This window comes from Sciurus vulgaris, assembly GCF_902686455.1.
Source record: "Sciurus vulgaris genome assembly, chromosome: 1".
Lineage (NCBI taxonomy): Eukaryota > Metazoa > Chordata > Mammalia > Rodentia > Sciuridae > Sciurus > Sciurus vulgaris.
The window spans coordinates 174,394,818-174,409,244 of record NC_136461.1 but is presented as its reverse complement, the minus strand read 5'-3'; the positions used below and the strand labels follow the sequence as shown (position 1 = coordinate 174,409,244).

At 37.7% G+C, this 14,427-nt stretch overlaps 1 protein-coding gene across 4 annotated transcripts in view; it reads left to right on the top strand.

Moving 5' to 3' along the window:
• The first annotated feature begins 465 nt into the window (after nucleotides 1-465).
• Nucleotides 466-14,427, top strand: part of RGS22 (regulator of G protein signaling 22) — a 126,296-nt gene continuing 112,334 nt past the window's right edge. For 2 of the 4 annotated variants that reach the window (XM_079102621.1, XM_079102618.1), the window contains exons 1-3: nucleotides 467-752; nucleotides 1,235-1,263; nucleotides 12,370-12,432. In XM_079102621.1, the coding sequence (XP_078958747.1) occupies nucleotides 728-752; nucleotides 1,235-1,263; nucleotides 12,370-12,432 (117 nt within the window). In that variant the 5' untranslated portion in view covers nucleotides 467-727. Of the gene's footprint in view, nucleotides 753-1,234; nucleotides 1,264-12,369; nucleotides 12,433-14,427 lie in introns of all 4 variants that reach the window. The other 2 variants (XM_079102620.1, XM_079102619.1) reach the window with 2 other exon arrangements.

Here is a 14,427-nt window from a genome sequence, read left to right as displayed (position 1 = left end):
TTTTTTTTTTTTTTTTTTTTTTTTTTTTTTTTTTTTTTTTTGGTGGTGCTGGGGATCGGACCCAGGGCCTCTACCACTGAGCTATACCCCAGCCCCCAACCGAGAACTTTTCTGAAAATGTGTGGGGTTTTTGTTTGTTTGTTTTTTCCTATTTAGAATTATTGTTTTTAAATTTCACTCTTTGTACTTAAACTTTTCCCTGGTGTGTTCAGGGGAAATCCCAATTTATCCTCTTCTCTTCTACAGCCTCCTCGGGTAATTTTTAAAACTCAGATTATCTTAAAAGTGTAGCGGTCCTAACTGATTGGAGAAAAAGCAGGAGGGAGATCTGGTTCCAAAGCCCTCGGGCGTCTCACTTTTTCCACAGGTGTGCGCTGCGGCTTCTCCCTCCGCTCGGGACCGCGCCTGGCGTCCTGGCGCGCCCGCACCCGCCGGCCGGCCTGCCGTCGTTGCCTGGACGGGGCGGGCGGGGTCCTGCCCAGCGAGCCCAGGCCTGAGCCCGGGTCTCCACGGCAACCCGCCGGCCCAACGGGTCTTTAAGGGCGACGGCTCTCCGGGGCCCGCTCCCGACCTGCCGCAGGCGGAGGAGCGTGGCGGCCGCATTGTCTCCGCGCCATAGCAACCCGGGCGCGGCGGGGACAGGCGCGCCCCCCGGCGTCGCTCCCGGGGCAGACGGCCCTGGCGGGAGCCGGGCGGCCTCGCGCGGGCCCGGGGCACGGGCGGCGGCATGCCGAGGAAGCGGCTCACCGCGGGTAGGTGCGCGGCGCGCCTCGGGCCGGGCGCGGCGTCAGGGCCGCGCCTCGCGCCCCCTCTGGAGGTTACTGCTCGCCCGGCGTCCGCTCTGCGCGACCGTCGGAAATCTGGCTTCACCGCCCTCGCATTGCTTTTATTAGGAAATTCACCTCTTCCCCCGTTTACATTGGCAGCGAGTTGCTTTATCTTGCTTAACTCTCCATTTTGCAGCTGGAGTAATGGAGGCCTCCGTGGAGGAAGGTGAACTCCAGGGTCACAGTGAATTAGTGACCAAGCTGGATTCCAGAGGCCTCGCCTCCCCACTTCCACCTTGAATTCCAACTTAAAATTCAATCCATGTGCAGAGAATGCACAGAGGGCCAAACTTTTACTGAGCTTGCCCGTGTATAAAGTGGGGCTAGGCGCTGTCTCAGATTATTTCATTTACTGTAAAAGGAAATCAGATTTGAGTGAGATAATGTAATATTTTATCTTGTTTCAGAGCCACCAGATATTACAGAAGAAGAATTTGTAAGTAAAATTTAAAGGGGCTATTCATTTTTACTTTTTTTCCAATACAAAATATTGTATCATAGATGAAAGTTGTGTGTTTTTCCGTTTTGCCAAATAGAGTAGAAGCTTTGGTTTAGTAACAACGGTGAAAACTGTACAAGACCTTTTTATAGTCTTTCGAAGGGGCCAATTAATTTGTATGGTGAATGCTGATCGTTATTAAAGTTCTTTCACATAAGCGAACCTCACTTAATTTCTGTGAACTCTTTAAGTGTCTCCATGAGAGGTAGGTTTTATTTCCATGGTTTTGTTGTGATGTGACTCTGAGGTTCCTGGTTGCAGTAAACATTAGTAAGTAGCATTGACTGATAGTGATTGATTTATAATTCCTTTTAAAATTTTCTATGAATTGTTCTCATTTCAGACTTCTGGAGAAGTTGAGTAATAATAAGTATTTTGCCAAATAATACACGTCATCATTTAGACACATGGTATCTTCGGAATGGGTTTGTCTGTATTTCCTATTGTATATTTAAGGGACTTGCCCCAAATTATAGACCAGTAGGCAATAGCAAAGCCTAATTCTTACTAAGGTCTGATTCTGAATCCAAGAGCTCTAACCACTTCTATTATTTGCTTATGTCCTTCAACACTTACTTCTCTTATTGACTGGTTATCTTATTTGCTTTTGGCTTCTTATTCAACAAGCATGAATGGTTGCATATTCAAAGTGCAGTCCTAGAGGGATAAGACTAAAGAGGAGAGAGGGCTGTCTCCCTGGGTTGACAGCTTCCACTTTGACCTTTACAGACCTTTGCTTCAGAGACAGAGAAAGGGAGGGAGAGGCAGAGGACCACCCCCCCAGCCCCCCCCCCCCCCCAAGGTAGAGTACACAGAGTTTGAATTTTGTTCAGTGGGAAACATTTTTAAAGCTACTCCAGGCCTTTAGCCTGAGCTGCTCTTGGTTGCAGCAGGAGATGAGCATTTTTGGAGCCAGCTCATCATTTCTCGTACAATTCCAGTGTGAGCTCTTGGAAGAGCGCTCAGTAACTTACCACCTGATGTTTGAGCAGTTCGCTATTTCAGGCGTTTGACCCAGTCTGCAAACCCATTATAGCTTAAAGACTCAATCAGCCTATCCCCTTGGTTTCTTTAACACCACCATCTCCCAGTTCTCTAATCCTTCATTCTTATTACTCCTTTTCCAGCTGCTTTTTCCCTTCCAGTGAAAGTGTTGACCTTCGGGATTCTATTCTGCAGGATTTCTCTGGGTGAGCTCCCTTTCTGCTTCAGTAGCTTCAGCTCTCCCCATTTCACGGCCCTTTCAAGTCTGCACACCTCTAACCCAGACACCACTTTTGATGCCACTTCTGTATATCCAGTAGTATTGGGCATCTTCATCATCTGGATGTCTCTGATTCACCTCAACAGAAATTTTATCTCTCATGCCTGATCCTCAGTTCTTTTTCCTTCTCTTTTTCTTATTTTGGTTAATGGGCCCCTGGCCGTCCAGTCTCCCAAACCAGAGCCTTTCTTCCTCTCCTGCCTACAATCATTTACCAAGTTTCTTTCATAGCCAGATCTTTTATCCATCCTCACAGCTACTGTCTTATTTCAGGCCTTTATCCCTGGCCTGGACTTTGGCGGTGGTCCCAACTGATAGCCCTGCCTTCAGTATTCCCTCTGCCAGTTCCAGTTTTTCTTTGTCTAAAGCACAGAATGCAAATTCCTGTGCATCAGCTGTACTGGTGACTAGTTACTGCTTTGCTCTACCTTTAGGTTTTTCCTTCTTCCATCATTCTGATCCTGGCTACCAGATTGCTCTTAACTCTTTAAAAAATTACCATGTTACACAACCCTATTATCTGCTTATTATGACCCACATTTCACAGATGAGGAAGTCGAAGTTTACAGAGGTTAACCACGGGGCCTGAGGCCACACATCTAGTAATGGGGGAGCCAGATTGTCCAATGCCTCGCTTCACATGCAAACTTTTCTATAACTGTTTAGCCTTCTTTAACCTTACCTCCCAATATTTCTCTTGTGATAAAGATGACATTCATCCTGTTTTGGGTTTATAAAGTACTTCCACATGCCTTCTGGTCCAGCCAAACTACCCTGCTGGGCTCCTGCCGATGCTGTTGAGTTTGGTCTCAGTTGCCCTTTCCCATCCATTTCACAATCTTGCACATTCTTCCAGGCCCAGCTCATCTCCTCCATGAAACCTTTCCAACCTAACATCATCCAGACTGCCTTGGAGCTCAGGGCAGCTTTCCGCTGAGACCAGTTTGTGCCTAGATCCTTAAGCTCACGTGATCAACCAAGCATGGTCTACAGATTAAATAACTACCAGTCTTGAACATGCATTTACCTTTGTTTTTCTGAAATGTGAAAGTATTGTTCTCATGCATGAACTACCTCTTCTTAGAGTGTGGCAGAGACTTGTAGCTCCCCAACACCATTTTTTTCATTTTTCATTATAGATACTAGACAATTTACTATCACAGTAAAGATTACATTTTCTAGCTTCCTCTGTAGCCAAATGTGGTTGTGTAACTAAATTCTGGTCAGTAGAATATACACAGAAGTGTTATGTCCTACTTCTGGAAAGTTGCTGTTTACAGAGATCAAATAACCAATCCCAGGTCACATAGCTAGTAACTAGATGAGCCACAATTGGAAACTGGATTATTTTCTATTTAAAAAAATTTTTTTAAATTTATTTTTAGTTATACATGACAGTAGAATGTATTTTGATATACATATGTGGAGTATAAACTCCCGTTTTTGTGGTTGTACATGATTTGAAGTTACACCGGTGGTGTATTCATATATAAACATACGAAAGTTATGTCTAATTCATTCTACTATCTTTCCTATTCCCACCCCGTCCCCCATTTATGAGTCAGCATCTACATATGTAAGAGAACAACATTTGGCCTTTGGTTTTTGGGGTTTGGCTTATTTCACTTAGCATGATACTCTGTAGTTCTGCCCATTTATCAACAAATGCCATAGTTTCCTTCTTTTTTATGACTGAGTAATATTCCATTGTGTATATGTACCACATTTTGGAAGCTGGATTTTTTAACTTAATATTTATGTAAGTGTAGAGGGGGAGGATGAGCCCGTTTCTTCTTTTCTCCTGACTGGAATAAGGATGTGATATTGGAACTGAAACAGTCATCTTGGATCATAAGGTAGAAGTGGCATCTTGAAGTGGCAGAGTCAGAAGATCAAAGCATTGTTGCCTACTGATATTTGGGAAGCCATGCTGCCTGCCCTGAACTGCTTGTGATTATATGAGACAAATAAAACTACTAAGATTTCATTCAAATAGTCCTTTTTTGGTTCTCTGCTCCTGTGTGCATAGTATTTTTTTTCTTCTTTTCTCTTTCCACATATTTTATTTGTGCATTTTTGCTGTACAGTGATGGGATGTGTTGTTACATATTCATACATGAACACATATAACAATATAAATAAGCCAATACCATTCCCCACCACTTCCTCCCTCTTTGCCTCCCAAACCCTGATCCTCTACAGATCTCCCTTTGATTTCCATGAAATCCCCCTTTTCCTTTTTCCTCTTTAGCTTCCATGTATGAGAGAAAACATGCCATTTGGCTTATTTCACTTTACTTAATGATCTCTAGTTCCATCCATTTTCCTGGAAATGACATTTCATATTTTTTATGGCTTAATAAAACTCCATTGTATACATACTATACCACATTCTTTTTTATTTTATTAATTTTTAAAAATTTTTACAGACTGCATTTTGATTCACTGTGTACAAATGGGGTACAACTTTTCATTTCTATGGTTGTACACAATATAGATTCACACCATTCATGTAGTCATACATATATATATAGGGTAATACTGTGTCTTTCATTCTACTATCTTTCCATCCCCCACTCCCTCCCACCCCATTTTCCTCTACACCATCCAAAGTTCCTGCATTTCTCTTCCCCCCCGCCACTCCCCCCTCAGTATAAGTTATCCACTTATCAGAGAAAACATTCAGCCTTTGGTTTATTGGGCTTAGCCTGTTTCACTTAGCATGATGTTTTCCATCTTCACCTGTTTACCAGCAAATGCATCATTTTTTTTCTTCTTTATGGCCAAGTAATATTCCATTGCGCATATATACCACAGTTTCTTTATCCATTTGTCAATTGAAGGGCATCTCAGTTGGTTCCACAGTCTAGCTATTGTGAATTGAGCTCCTGTGAACATTGATGTGTCTGCATCACTGTAGTATACAGATTTTAAGTCCTTTGGGTATAAACTGAGGAGTGGGATAGCTGGGTCAAATGGTGGGTCCATTCCAAATTTTCTGAGGAAACTCCATACTGCTTTCCAGAGTGGCTACACCATTTTGCAACTCCACCAGCAATGTATGAGTGTGCCTTTTTTCCCACATCCACACCAACACTTCTTATTGCTTGTGTTCTTGATAATAGCCATTCTAATTGGAGTTAGATGAAATCTTAGGGTGGTTTTAATTTGCATTTTCCTAATTACTAGGGATGAATATTGGTTTTTTTCATATTGTATTTTCTCAATCAGTGGATCTAAAAGTACAGTACTGTTGTGGATGCCTGCAAAATATTTTATCCTTAACATGGCCTCTTCAAGCATAGATCAACTCACTAGAATCAACCATTTGTTTGCCAGGGACACACTACCTTGTATATTATATATTCATACTTTCTAATCTGTAAATTTTAAGTTTCTTAACAAAATTGTGAACTCTGATACGGGTATGGTAGTAGTGTGTCAGTACACCATAATATTTCCCATAGCATGTACAGCACAATGTCCAGAATATGCCATTAAATGTTAAATTTGGGTTGATTGGTATTTTCATGCATAATAGTGTTATATTTCACTTCTTTGTTTGCAAAGTTTCATCTGATATGTATTCCATACTTCTTAATCACCTGTCTTCTGACATTTTTCTACTTTAGCCCTTTATTACTGTGTATGATTAGTCTTTGATATGTTTCTTGTATCAAAAACATACAAAAATATGTTTAGGTTGCCCATCAGTTCCTTTGGGGGTTGTATTTAATCACATAATAAAAATATGAATACATTCTTGTAAAGAATTCAAATAATACAGAGAAAATGAATGTTTTATGTTCACTACTACTCTCAATATTAGTCTCTCTCCTTTCTTTTATAGTACATAAAAACTGAAAAGTAAATTCTCCATAGCCAAGAGTCCCGATTGCTTTATGATTCATTGGGATTTTATTACATGCAATGTACACATTGAAAAAGTTTAAAGTGAGAGTGACTCTTAAATTTTTCTAACATTAGAATAGAATAAGTTAATATTTTAGATTTAAGTGTGTGAGTTTTAAGTTGAAAATATTCTTTTTGTGTGTATGCCTTAAAATAATGTTTGCAACTCTGCAAATAAGTATGTCAGACTTAAAAAAAAGTCTTTGTGGATTAAAAGGACTGTTATATAATAGTCCATTTTGTTGAAAGTTTTCTGATATTTAAAACCTATAGTTACATTAAAAATGTTTGAAAAAGAAAAAAGTAAAAGAAGAAACCTTTTATCTTACCATGAAAGTAGAAGGAGCATTAGCTTCAACCAGTATTTTACTTGTTAAAAATGGCACTCATTTTAGCTAATATTCAGTCTGTTCAAATTCATATTCCATTATTATCATAGGTTGAATGAAGTTATGAAAAACATAGAGCATTTCCCAGGCATGAGAGTCCTCATTATTTTAACATAATATGAAATAAAGGTGCATAATTCCAATTCTCATGAACAAAAGTAATTACCTGGCAATTAATAACCTCTTGGTATTTATTTTTCCAAATGAAACTTGACAGAATATGCATAAATTGTGTTGGATGGACTGTGAGAGCATACTCAGGTTGACACACTAGGTGACTTTGTACGCAAATGGTGGAGGGCAGGAGCAGGTAGGTGTAGGTACCACTGCTACTCTCCCCTTCTTTCCCGAAGAGATCACAGAACTGGGAGTCAGAAGTGTTGCAGAGAAGTCTTCTGAATACTGAAAGCGAGTCCTAGGGATTCTTTGGAAAGTGTTGGACAGTTTGAGAGCCTTTCATCTCTATGGCATCCTGTATTCAGGGTAGGAATCTGTCCTCTGGTGCTCTTTTGGAGCTACAGAAACTGTCATTAGTAAGTCAATAAGTATACCGTTAAGCAGCAACTTGCACTTTGAGCTGTATCAGACACTACTGGGGACACGTTTATCAGTCACCAGTTCCAAAGTAATGTGCCTTCTGATTGGAGAGCTGACCTAATATGAAACAATAAGAGGATAAGCAGTTTATATTTAAGGGTTCAGCATGAGGTTTGAACCAAAAGTGATGAGTAGAGGACCTTACCACTTCCTCTTTTTACCCACAGGTAAGGTGCAGAGGGGGACAATGTGCAATGCTCTCTTTTAAATTTAGAATATTAGGTTGTGAGGACCTTTGTATAGGGAGGGAGCCTCAGCAGAGTTGGATCTACTGGATTAACTGAAGCCTAGTAGGTATCATTTGAGACTATGATTGGGTAGAAGGGAACTGAGATCATCTTTTGGCTTCTGCAGGACTTTGGGTGTTTTTTTCAGGAGAGAGAACAGAGACCCACTAGGAAGAATGTTGGGTTATGCTGCTGTAGTATGTGGTGGGGGCCCTTGGGGACGGGGATGGGGGCGGTATCCTTTTGCTCTTCACTACATGAGCCACTCTTACTTTCTTTCTCCTTCATAGACTTTATTCATAAAAAAATAACAATTTTGCAAACTCATGAGAATTTCATAAATGGGCTTTTGTTTCATAAATTTCAAAAATACTTTTGATCTAAACAGACTACTTTCACAAGCCACTTTGTGTAGCTTATTTCACCTTGCATTCTTTACTTACCTTGTTTTCTCTTTTGACAACATCTCTTTATTTTAACATTAGTATTGTTTTCTTCGAGTCTTTGTTAGGTTATTGGTCTTTACAGGTTTCACATTCTCAGTATGATTATTCAAGCATTTATTCAACAAAATATTTTAAGCATTACTCTCTAAGGACACTGGGAATTTTAAAAACGAGTAAGAAACAGACTTTTTCTTCTAGAAGTTCACAATCCAGTGGGTGAGACATGTACACAGACAATTATAGAATGAAGCAATAAATGTTTTTATAGGGGAAACACAGATTACCACTCTTCCAGACCTTGTGGAAAGAAAAAGTGAGTAGGGGAGAACAAAACGTTGCAGGCAAAATAATTGGAATGTATCAAAGTACTGAGCTATGAAAAATTTCTGTGGCTGGAGCATGCTAGTATGCAGTAAGGTTGGACAGGTGAGCAGGAGCCAAATTGCACTCATCACAAACCATTGTGATGAATGTATTATGCAGAAAAGGATTGGGACAGTGGGCCCTTTGTATTAAATGAAGTATCGTTGGGGAGACTGATCCATAGGGTAGTGTGGTTAAGGAGGGTTAGGAAAGAGCATTTGGCTTGTTATGGAGAGGAGAGTGAAACAGAGGTCTCAGGGGTCTGATCTGTAGTGGATAGCATCCCAAGGTAGTGGTCCAAAGATGATCAGATAACCAGGAATTTATTCCAGGGGTAATGATAGTAGTAGTGATTTTGGATTTGTCATTTAGTACACAGGAAGCTAAGATGGCTATCCATAAAGTGCAGAGAAACTTGGTTTTGTTTCCTTATACATAATTACCACTCACAGCATTCTATTATGATAAATTTTGAACATATAAGAAAATTAAAAGAATCATATAATGAACACTGATATACTTACCAGGATTTCACAGTTATTATATTGCAACATTTGCATTTTCTGTTCTTCTGTCTGTCCTGCCAGCAGTCCATCAACCTATCTTATCTTTTATGCATTTTAAAACAAGTTACAGACATTGGTATGCTTCACCTCAAAACATCTCAGTGTGAATATCACAAACTAGTTCAATATTAGTTTATGATTCTTTTGGTGATGTAAAATTTATATACTGAGAAATGCAAAAATTTTGAATCATTTGATAAATGTCAAATGTATATACCTGTGTAATCCAAACTCCCATCAATATACAGAGTATTAACATAATTCTAGAAAGTTCCTTCAAGCTCCTTCTCAGTTGATTCTTGCCTCCATTCCCCAGAAACAATTACCTTATGTTTCACTTTCTGAGCTTTCTTCTTTGTTTATGCAATTTCTCTCTCTACTCTGCATTGCCTCTCATATTTATATTTCTTTAAATGTAGAATATAAAGTTATTTGAAATACATTTCAAATGCAATTTTCTCCATTTGAGTCTCTTCTGATTCTATCAGATAATATCTTTACCTCTGAGGAAATAGTTTATAAGATCTTTGTATATCTTAAGCATCTTTAGAGTGGTGAAGAAATTGTAATTCATTTGATTTGAGGGTATAGCAAAATAAACCAAAAAAATAACCTACCATATTTAGCAAGCAAGCATAAACTATTTTACCTAGCCAACTTTCAGTAAGAAATTTGAGAAGTTTGGACTAACAATGGAAAAGTTGACTTCATGTCCACAGATGGCACACCTGTAATACATGAAAATAGGTTCCACGAACCTATTCAGTTCTGAAGAAGTGTTCCTACCTTCCATTGCATCATTCAGCTGAAAATCTGTGTTGCAAATTCAGCAGTCAGGTTCATGGAATGATGTAATGGAGGAATTGATTGTAACTTAGTTTTCTTCTTGATTGTACCTTTAAATGTCACCAATTTATTGTTTCTTTGGAAGATATCAAACCCACGTATGAAGAATTAATTCTGAGTAATTAGATTGTGGAAACTAATTGAAAATAACTGAGCTGCTGCTGCTTCAGATGAAGGCTTTTTTCTTCTTCTTCATTTTTTGGTAATTCAAAGACTTTAGGAGTAAAGGGATTATCAGATCTTTGTTGGTTTGCAAAACTACATGCTGATGTGAAACAATATTTGAACACATTGAACTGGTAACTGCCATGGGAAATGCACTCATGGATTTAGAGAAGTGCAAGTCTTCTCACTGAAGTGCCCTGGGAGGATTTAGCAGGTGGTACTTGTAGTCTGCACTTATTTCCCATGGGAGGACTGCCCCAGTGTTTAGTATGCACAGATGTTAAGTTACAAATTCAGAAAAAAATAGGGATTTTGATGTATTTGAATAACATCTTAAGTTTCTAGGGTTGCCTAAGTACAAACTTAAAGATGTGACTGTCAACAAATGCTCAGTCTTCATGGGGTTAGAGCAGGGCTACTAGTGTTACCTAAGAACTCTTAGCCATTCATAGCAAGATGAGCTCAGAAATCACGAGTGTTTAGAAACTTGGTGGTGTTTTGACAAAGTATATTTGTAACCTTTTAATTTAGCCATAAAAATTGGGATTGCAATGTATGCCCTTTATTTCATTTCCTGGTAATTCATGAAAGTTTACATTTGTCTGAAATAGATTAAGGAAAAAAACAAAAACAACAGGTGCCTCACCATATCTAGTTCACTGAGTTAGAATCTTTTAGAAGTGTGAGGCATCTGGAAATGAATATATGAAGCTAAGGATTGTCTAGAAATTTCTGGCAATGTGGCTGGTCAAATTCCAGGTAATATTAGGTCCACCAGGCTCTATGAAATATCCATTCTATAATACAGCTAAAAATTAAAAATAAAATGCATAATTGAGATAACTAACAAGGGAATATACTCCTCTACTGTTATTAAAGTATACACCCTTCCCATTTCTAGATTTTTGATCATGTGGCCTAGTAGTGCAAAATTTGGCTCCTCTTTTCCTAACACAACACCTTCTACCTTGGAGATACAAAAATTATTTATTGAATTCAGATATTTCCTCATAAGAATAAGCAGAAATAAGTTACTTCACTAAATACAGTCCCAGGAAATAAAGGTAACTTTGAAAGTTAAAATTTGAAAAGTTAGCTTTATAACTTCCTCAAAATGGTACCTGTCTTGTTCTGCCTTATTAGACCATTGCCAATCAGAACTTCATTTGAACATACTACTAAAGTACCACTTTGAAGGTGGTATATTTATTAACTCTTTAGTTGGTTATTGTTTTAACCAATTGAGATTTCTAGTAAATTCTCTGATAAGTCCTGCATTTGTTCATAACTCTCTTCTGATACTAGTTATTTAAAGAAATTACCATGAACACCTGTTTTCCAAAGTAGTTGTAAATATACTATAGTATCTTCTGAATAGCACTATACTGCAATAATTAAAAAAAAATTTTTAAATGACTTTATAAAAATAAAGTCATCAGTCATATGGAAATAATAGTATTGTCATGTTTTCAACTTTCATGTTAGATTTGTGAAATCGAAATATAATTATGAATAACAAAAGAAACACATGTACTGTTTGACAGGGTGTGCCATAATGTGCTTTTGACACAATGGAAACAATTACTAATAAAATAAGGTGTTTTATGATTTGGAAGGGAAATTTTGTTCTTGGTGGTGGCATTTTAGAACTTTTGCCAGTTCTAAAAGTAGTTATGCTGGTAAATGAGATAGTTATGGAAAAATGTATACAATCCTTATGCTGAGAACATATGCATTGTCAAAGTTTCCTCATGCAAAAATGAAGCAGAACCCAGATTACGAAAACCATGTTTTTGAGGGGCAGACAGAAGAACACTTTCATCACTTAGTTTAGTGCTTCCACTGGGAAGTTTCAAGAAATTTATCTTCTTAGTTTCCTTTTAGCCCCAAACACTGCTTCTGACTTTATTGACTGCCTTTATTTTTATGAAATATATGGATTTTAATAAGTCTGTGGGAAATGCCTCATGTGGTGGAATGATTTCGTGTTTGTCTATTCTTTAAAGTGTTGTGCTGCTTTTTCAGGCATTCTGTTTTGAGCTGAGTACAACAGCAAGGTCTTTTAAGGGTATATTCCTTTCTGTTTTCTTATTCCTTTCTTCCAAAGACTCTAGCACTGTGTTGTTTGTAGTGAGGTTCTCTGTTCACTGACTAAAAAAGATTTGAAGATCTATATAATAATAATTGATAGCAGCATTAGAGAATAATATGGGCATGTTTTAAAACATCTTCACATAATCAGAATATTGTGTTCTTATGTTTTTAAAGGAAGATTTTTTGGCAACAGATGGCTTCCTTGTGGACTACTTTAATGAATTCCTAAGCCTACCAGTGAGTACATTATGATGTTCTATTGAATATATTATCAAAGTAAAATATTGTAATCACTGAATTATCTTTATAGAGTTAATCATTTGGGTTTGAGACATACTTAGAAATTATTCTTATTGAAGTAAGCTGGAGTTCTCCTAAGCATCAAAGAGTATTCTGTATAAAATCTGACACAGTTGTATTCAACCATAATCCTGCCATTCAGTCAAAATGGTTGTATTTCTAGTCTATATAATTTTATATATTAGAATATATGTGGTGAAGGTCACCCACCCACCTTGACCACATGTATTCTAACACATAAAAAATTTTGTATTGCTTATAAAATTTTAAAAAATATTTTGTTTTAGTCATAGGCAGACACAATACCTTTATTTTATTTTATTTTTTTAATGTGATACTGAGGATCAAACCCAGGGCCTCACACATGCTAGGCAAGCGCTCTGCCACTGAGCCACAACCCTAGCCCATTGTTTGTAAAATTTTAAATAGGAAAATCTCCATGTAAGTTTAACTTCAGTTTTTCAGCATTTAAATTTCAGTGCTCAAGTTTGTGATTATCTTAATTTTTACTTATTCCAGAAAATAAGTTCCCCTGCTTAACTTTCTTTTCTTTTTATAAAAAAAAATCTATTTTAAATTTACAAGTAATGCAGCAATAATATAGAAATTTTGTCAAAAATGTGAGAAAAATTCAACCATAATCCTGCCATTCAGTCAAAATAGACATTACAATTTTTTTTAATTTTTAAATTTTATTTGTTCTAATTAATGGTAATAATACCATTTTTGTATGTTTTCTTCTAGACTTTGGGTGAAATAAGAGTGATTTCTGTTGAATTCTGTATAGTAGTGTTTTTCATCCCTCCCCAATAGCCATTTGTGAATTTGAAAACTCTTGTGTGTCCCAGGCAGCCAACAGAGCTCTTTTCTATCTCCAAATCCCGTTTTTATTGCCTTCTCTCCGCTGTACCTTTTTTTGTACTGCATGTAGTATCACACGGTCAACCTATCAACACATTTTTCACATCACAAAGCAAGAGAAGAGAAAATGTCACACAACTGCAAAAAGAATTTGGGGACAGGGGAGAGAAGGAGTGATAGATTCTCAAACCAAGTGCCTGGCAAAATTCTAGACCAAATTAGTAATGTTTGGTTTATGAGCACTTAGCTAAGAATTAGAAGCCAGCATGGGTTTAATGAGAATAAGTGTGCCAAACTAATCTCTTTTAGGATAGTTATGAACTGGTATTTTAGGGAACCATAAATTCAGTGCATTAGAATTTCAATAAAGTGTTATAAAAATAATGAATTGAATCATGTTACTTCCTGATCTACTCAAAACCCTGTTTAGAGGCTTCTCGTTAACTAAGAATAAAATCCAGTATCCAGTGTGATTTGGTTCTTGCCATCTCTCAATCTTCATTTCCTATTCTTTTTCCCTGGATAATCCTTTTTGAGCTTAAGTAGCCTTCATGTATCTCAAATATGAATATGCCAGATATATTCAGGATCTTTCAACCTGGAACACTCTTCCTTAAGGTATCTGTATCACTTTCTCCCTGAGTTAAATAATTTCTGCTCAGAAAGCCTTTCCTACCAACCCTATCTAAAATAATATCCCCAACACACACCCTATGTATATTGCTTTATTTGTCCCCAAAGCCTTTGTCATTATCTGTGACATTATTTTTCAAATATTTGAACTGGTTCACCAACTATAACCAGTAGGGGGTTGATTTTTAATAGCCTACAGATGAACTCGGCAGTCTTTAATATGGAATTCAAGACCCATTACAATTTGACTCAACCTTTCTGGCTCTGTCTCTAACTGTGTATTACTGGCAACACTGCACACTCTTTTCTGCTTCCTCTAACCTACCCACCCACCTTGGCTACATGTATTCTTGTGCTCAATTCCTACCATGTAATGGTTAGTGACAGGAGTAAGACTAACCTCTGTTTGAGTGTGATCTTTCTACTCATTACTAGTGT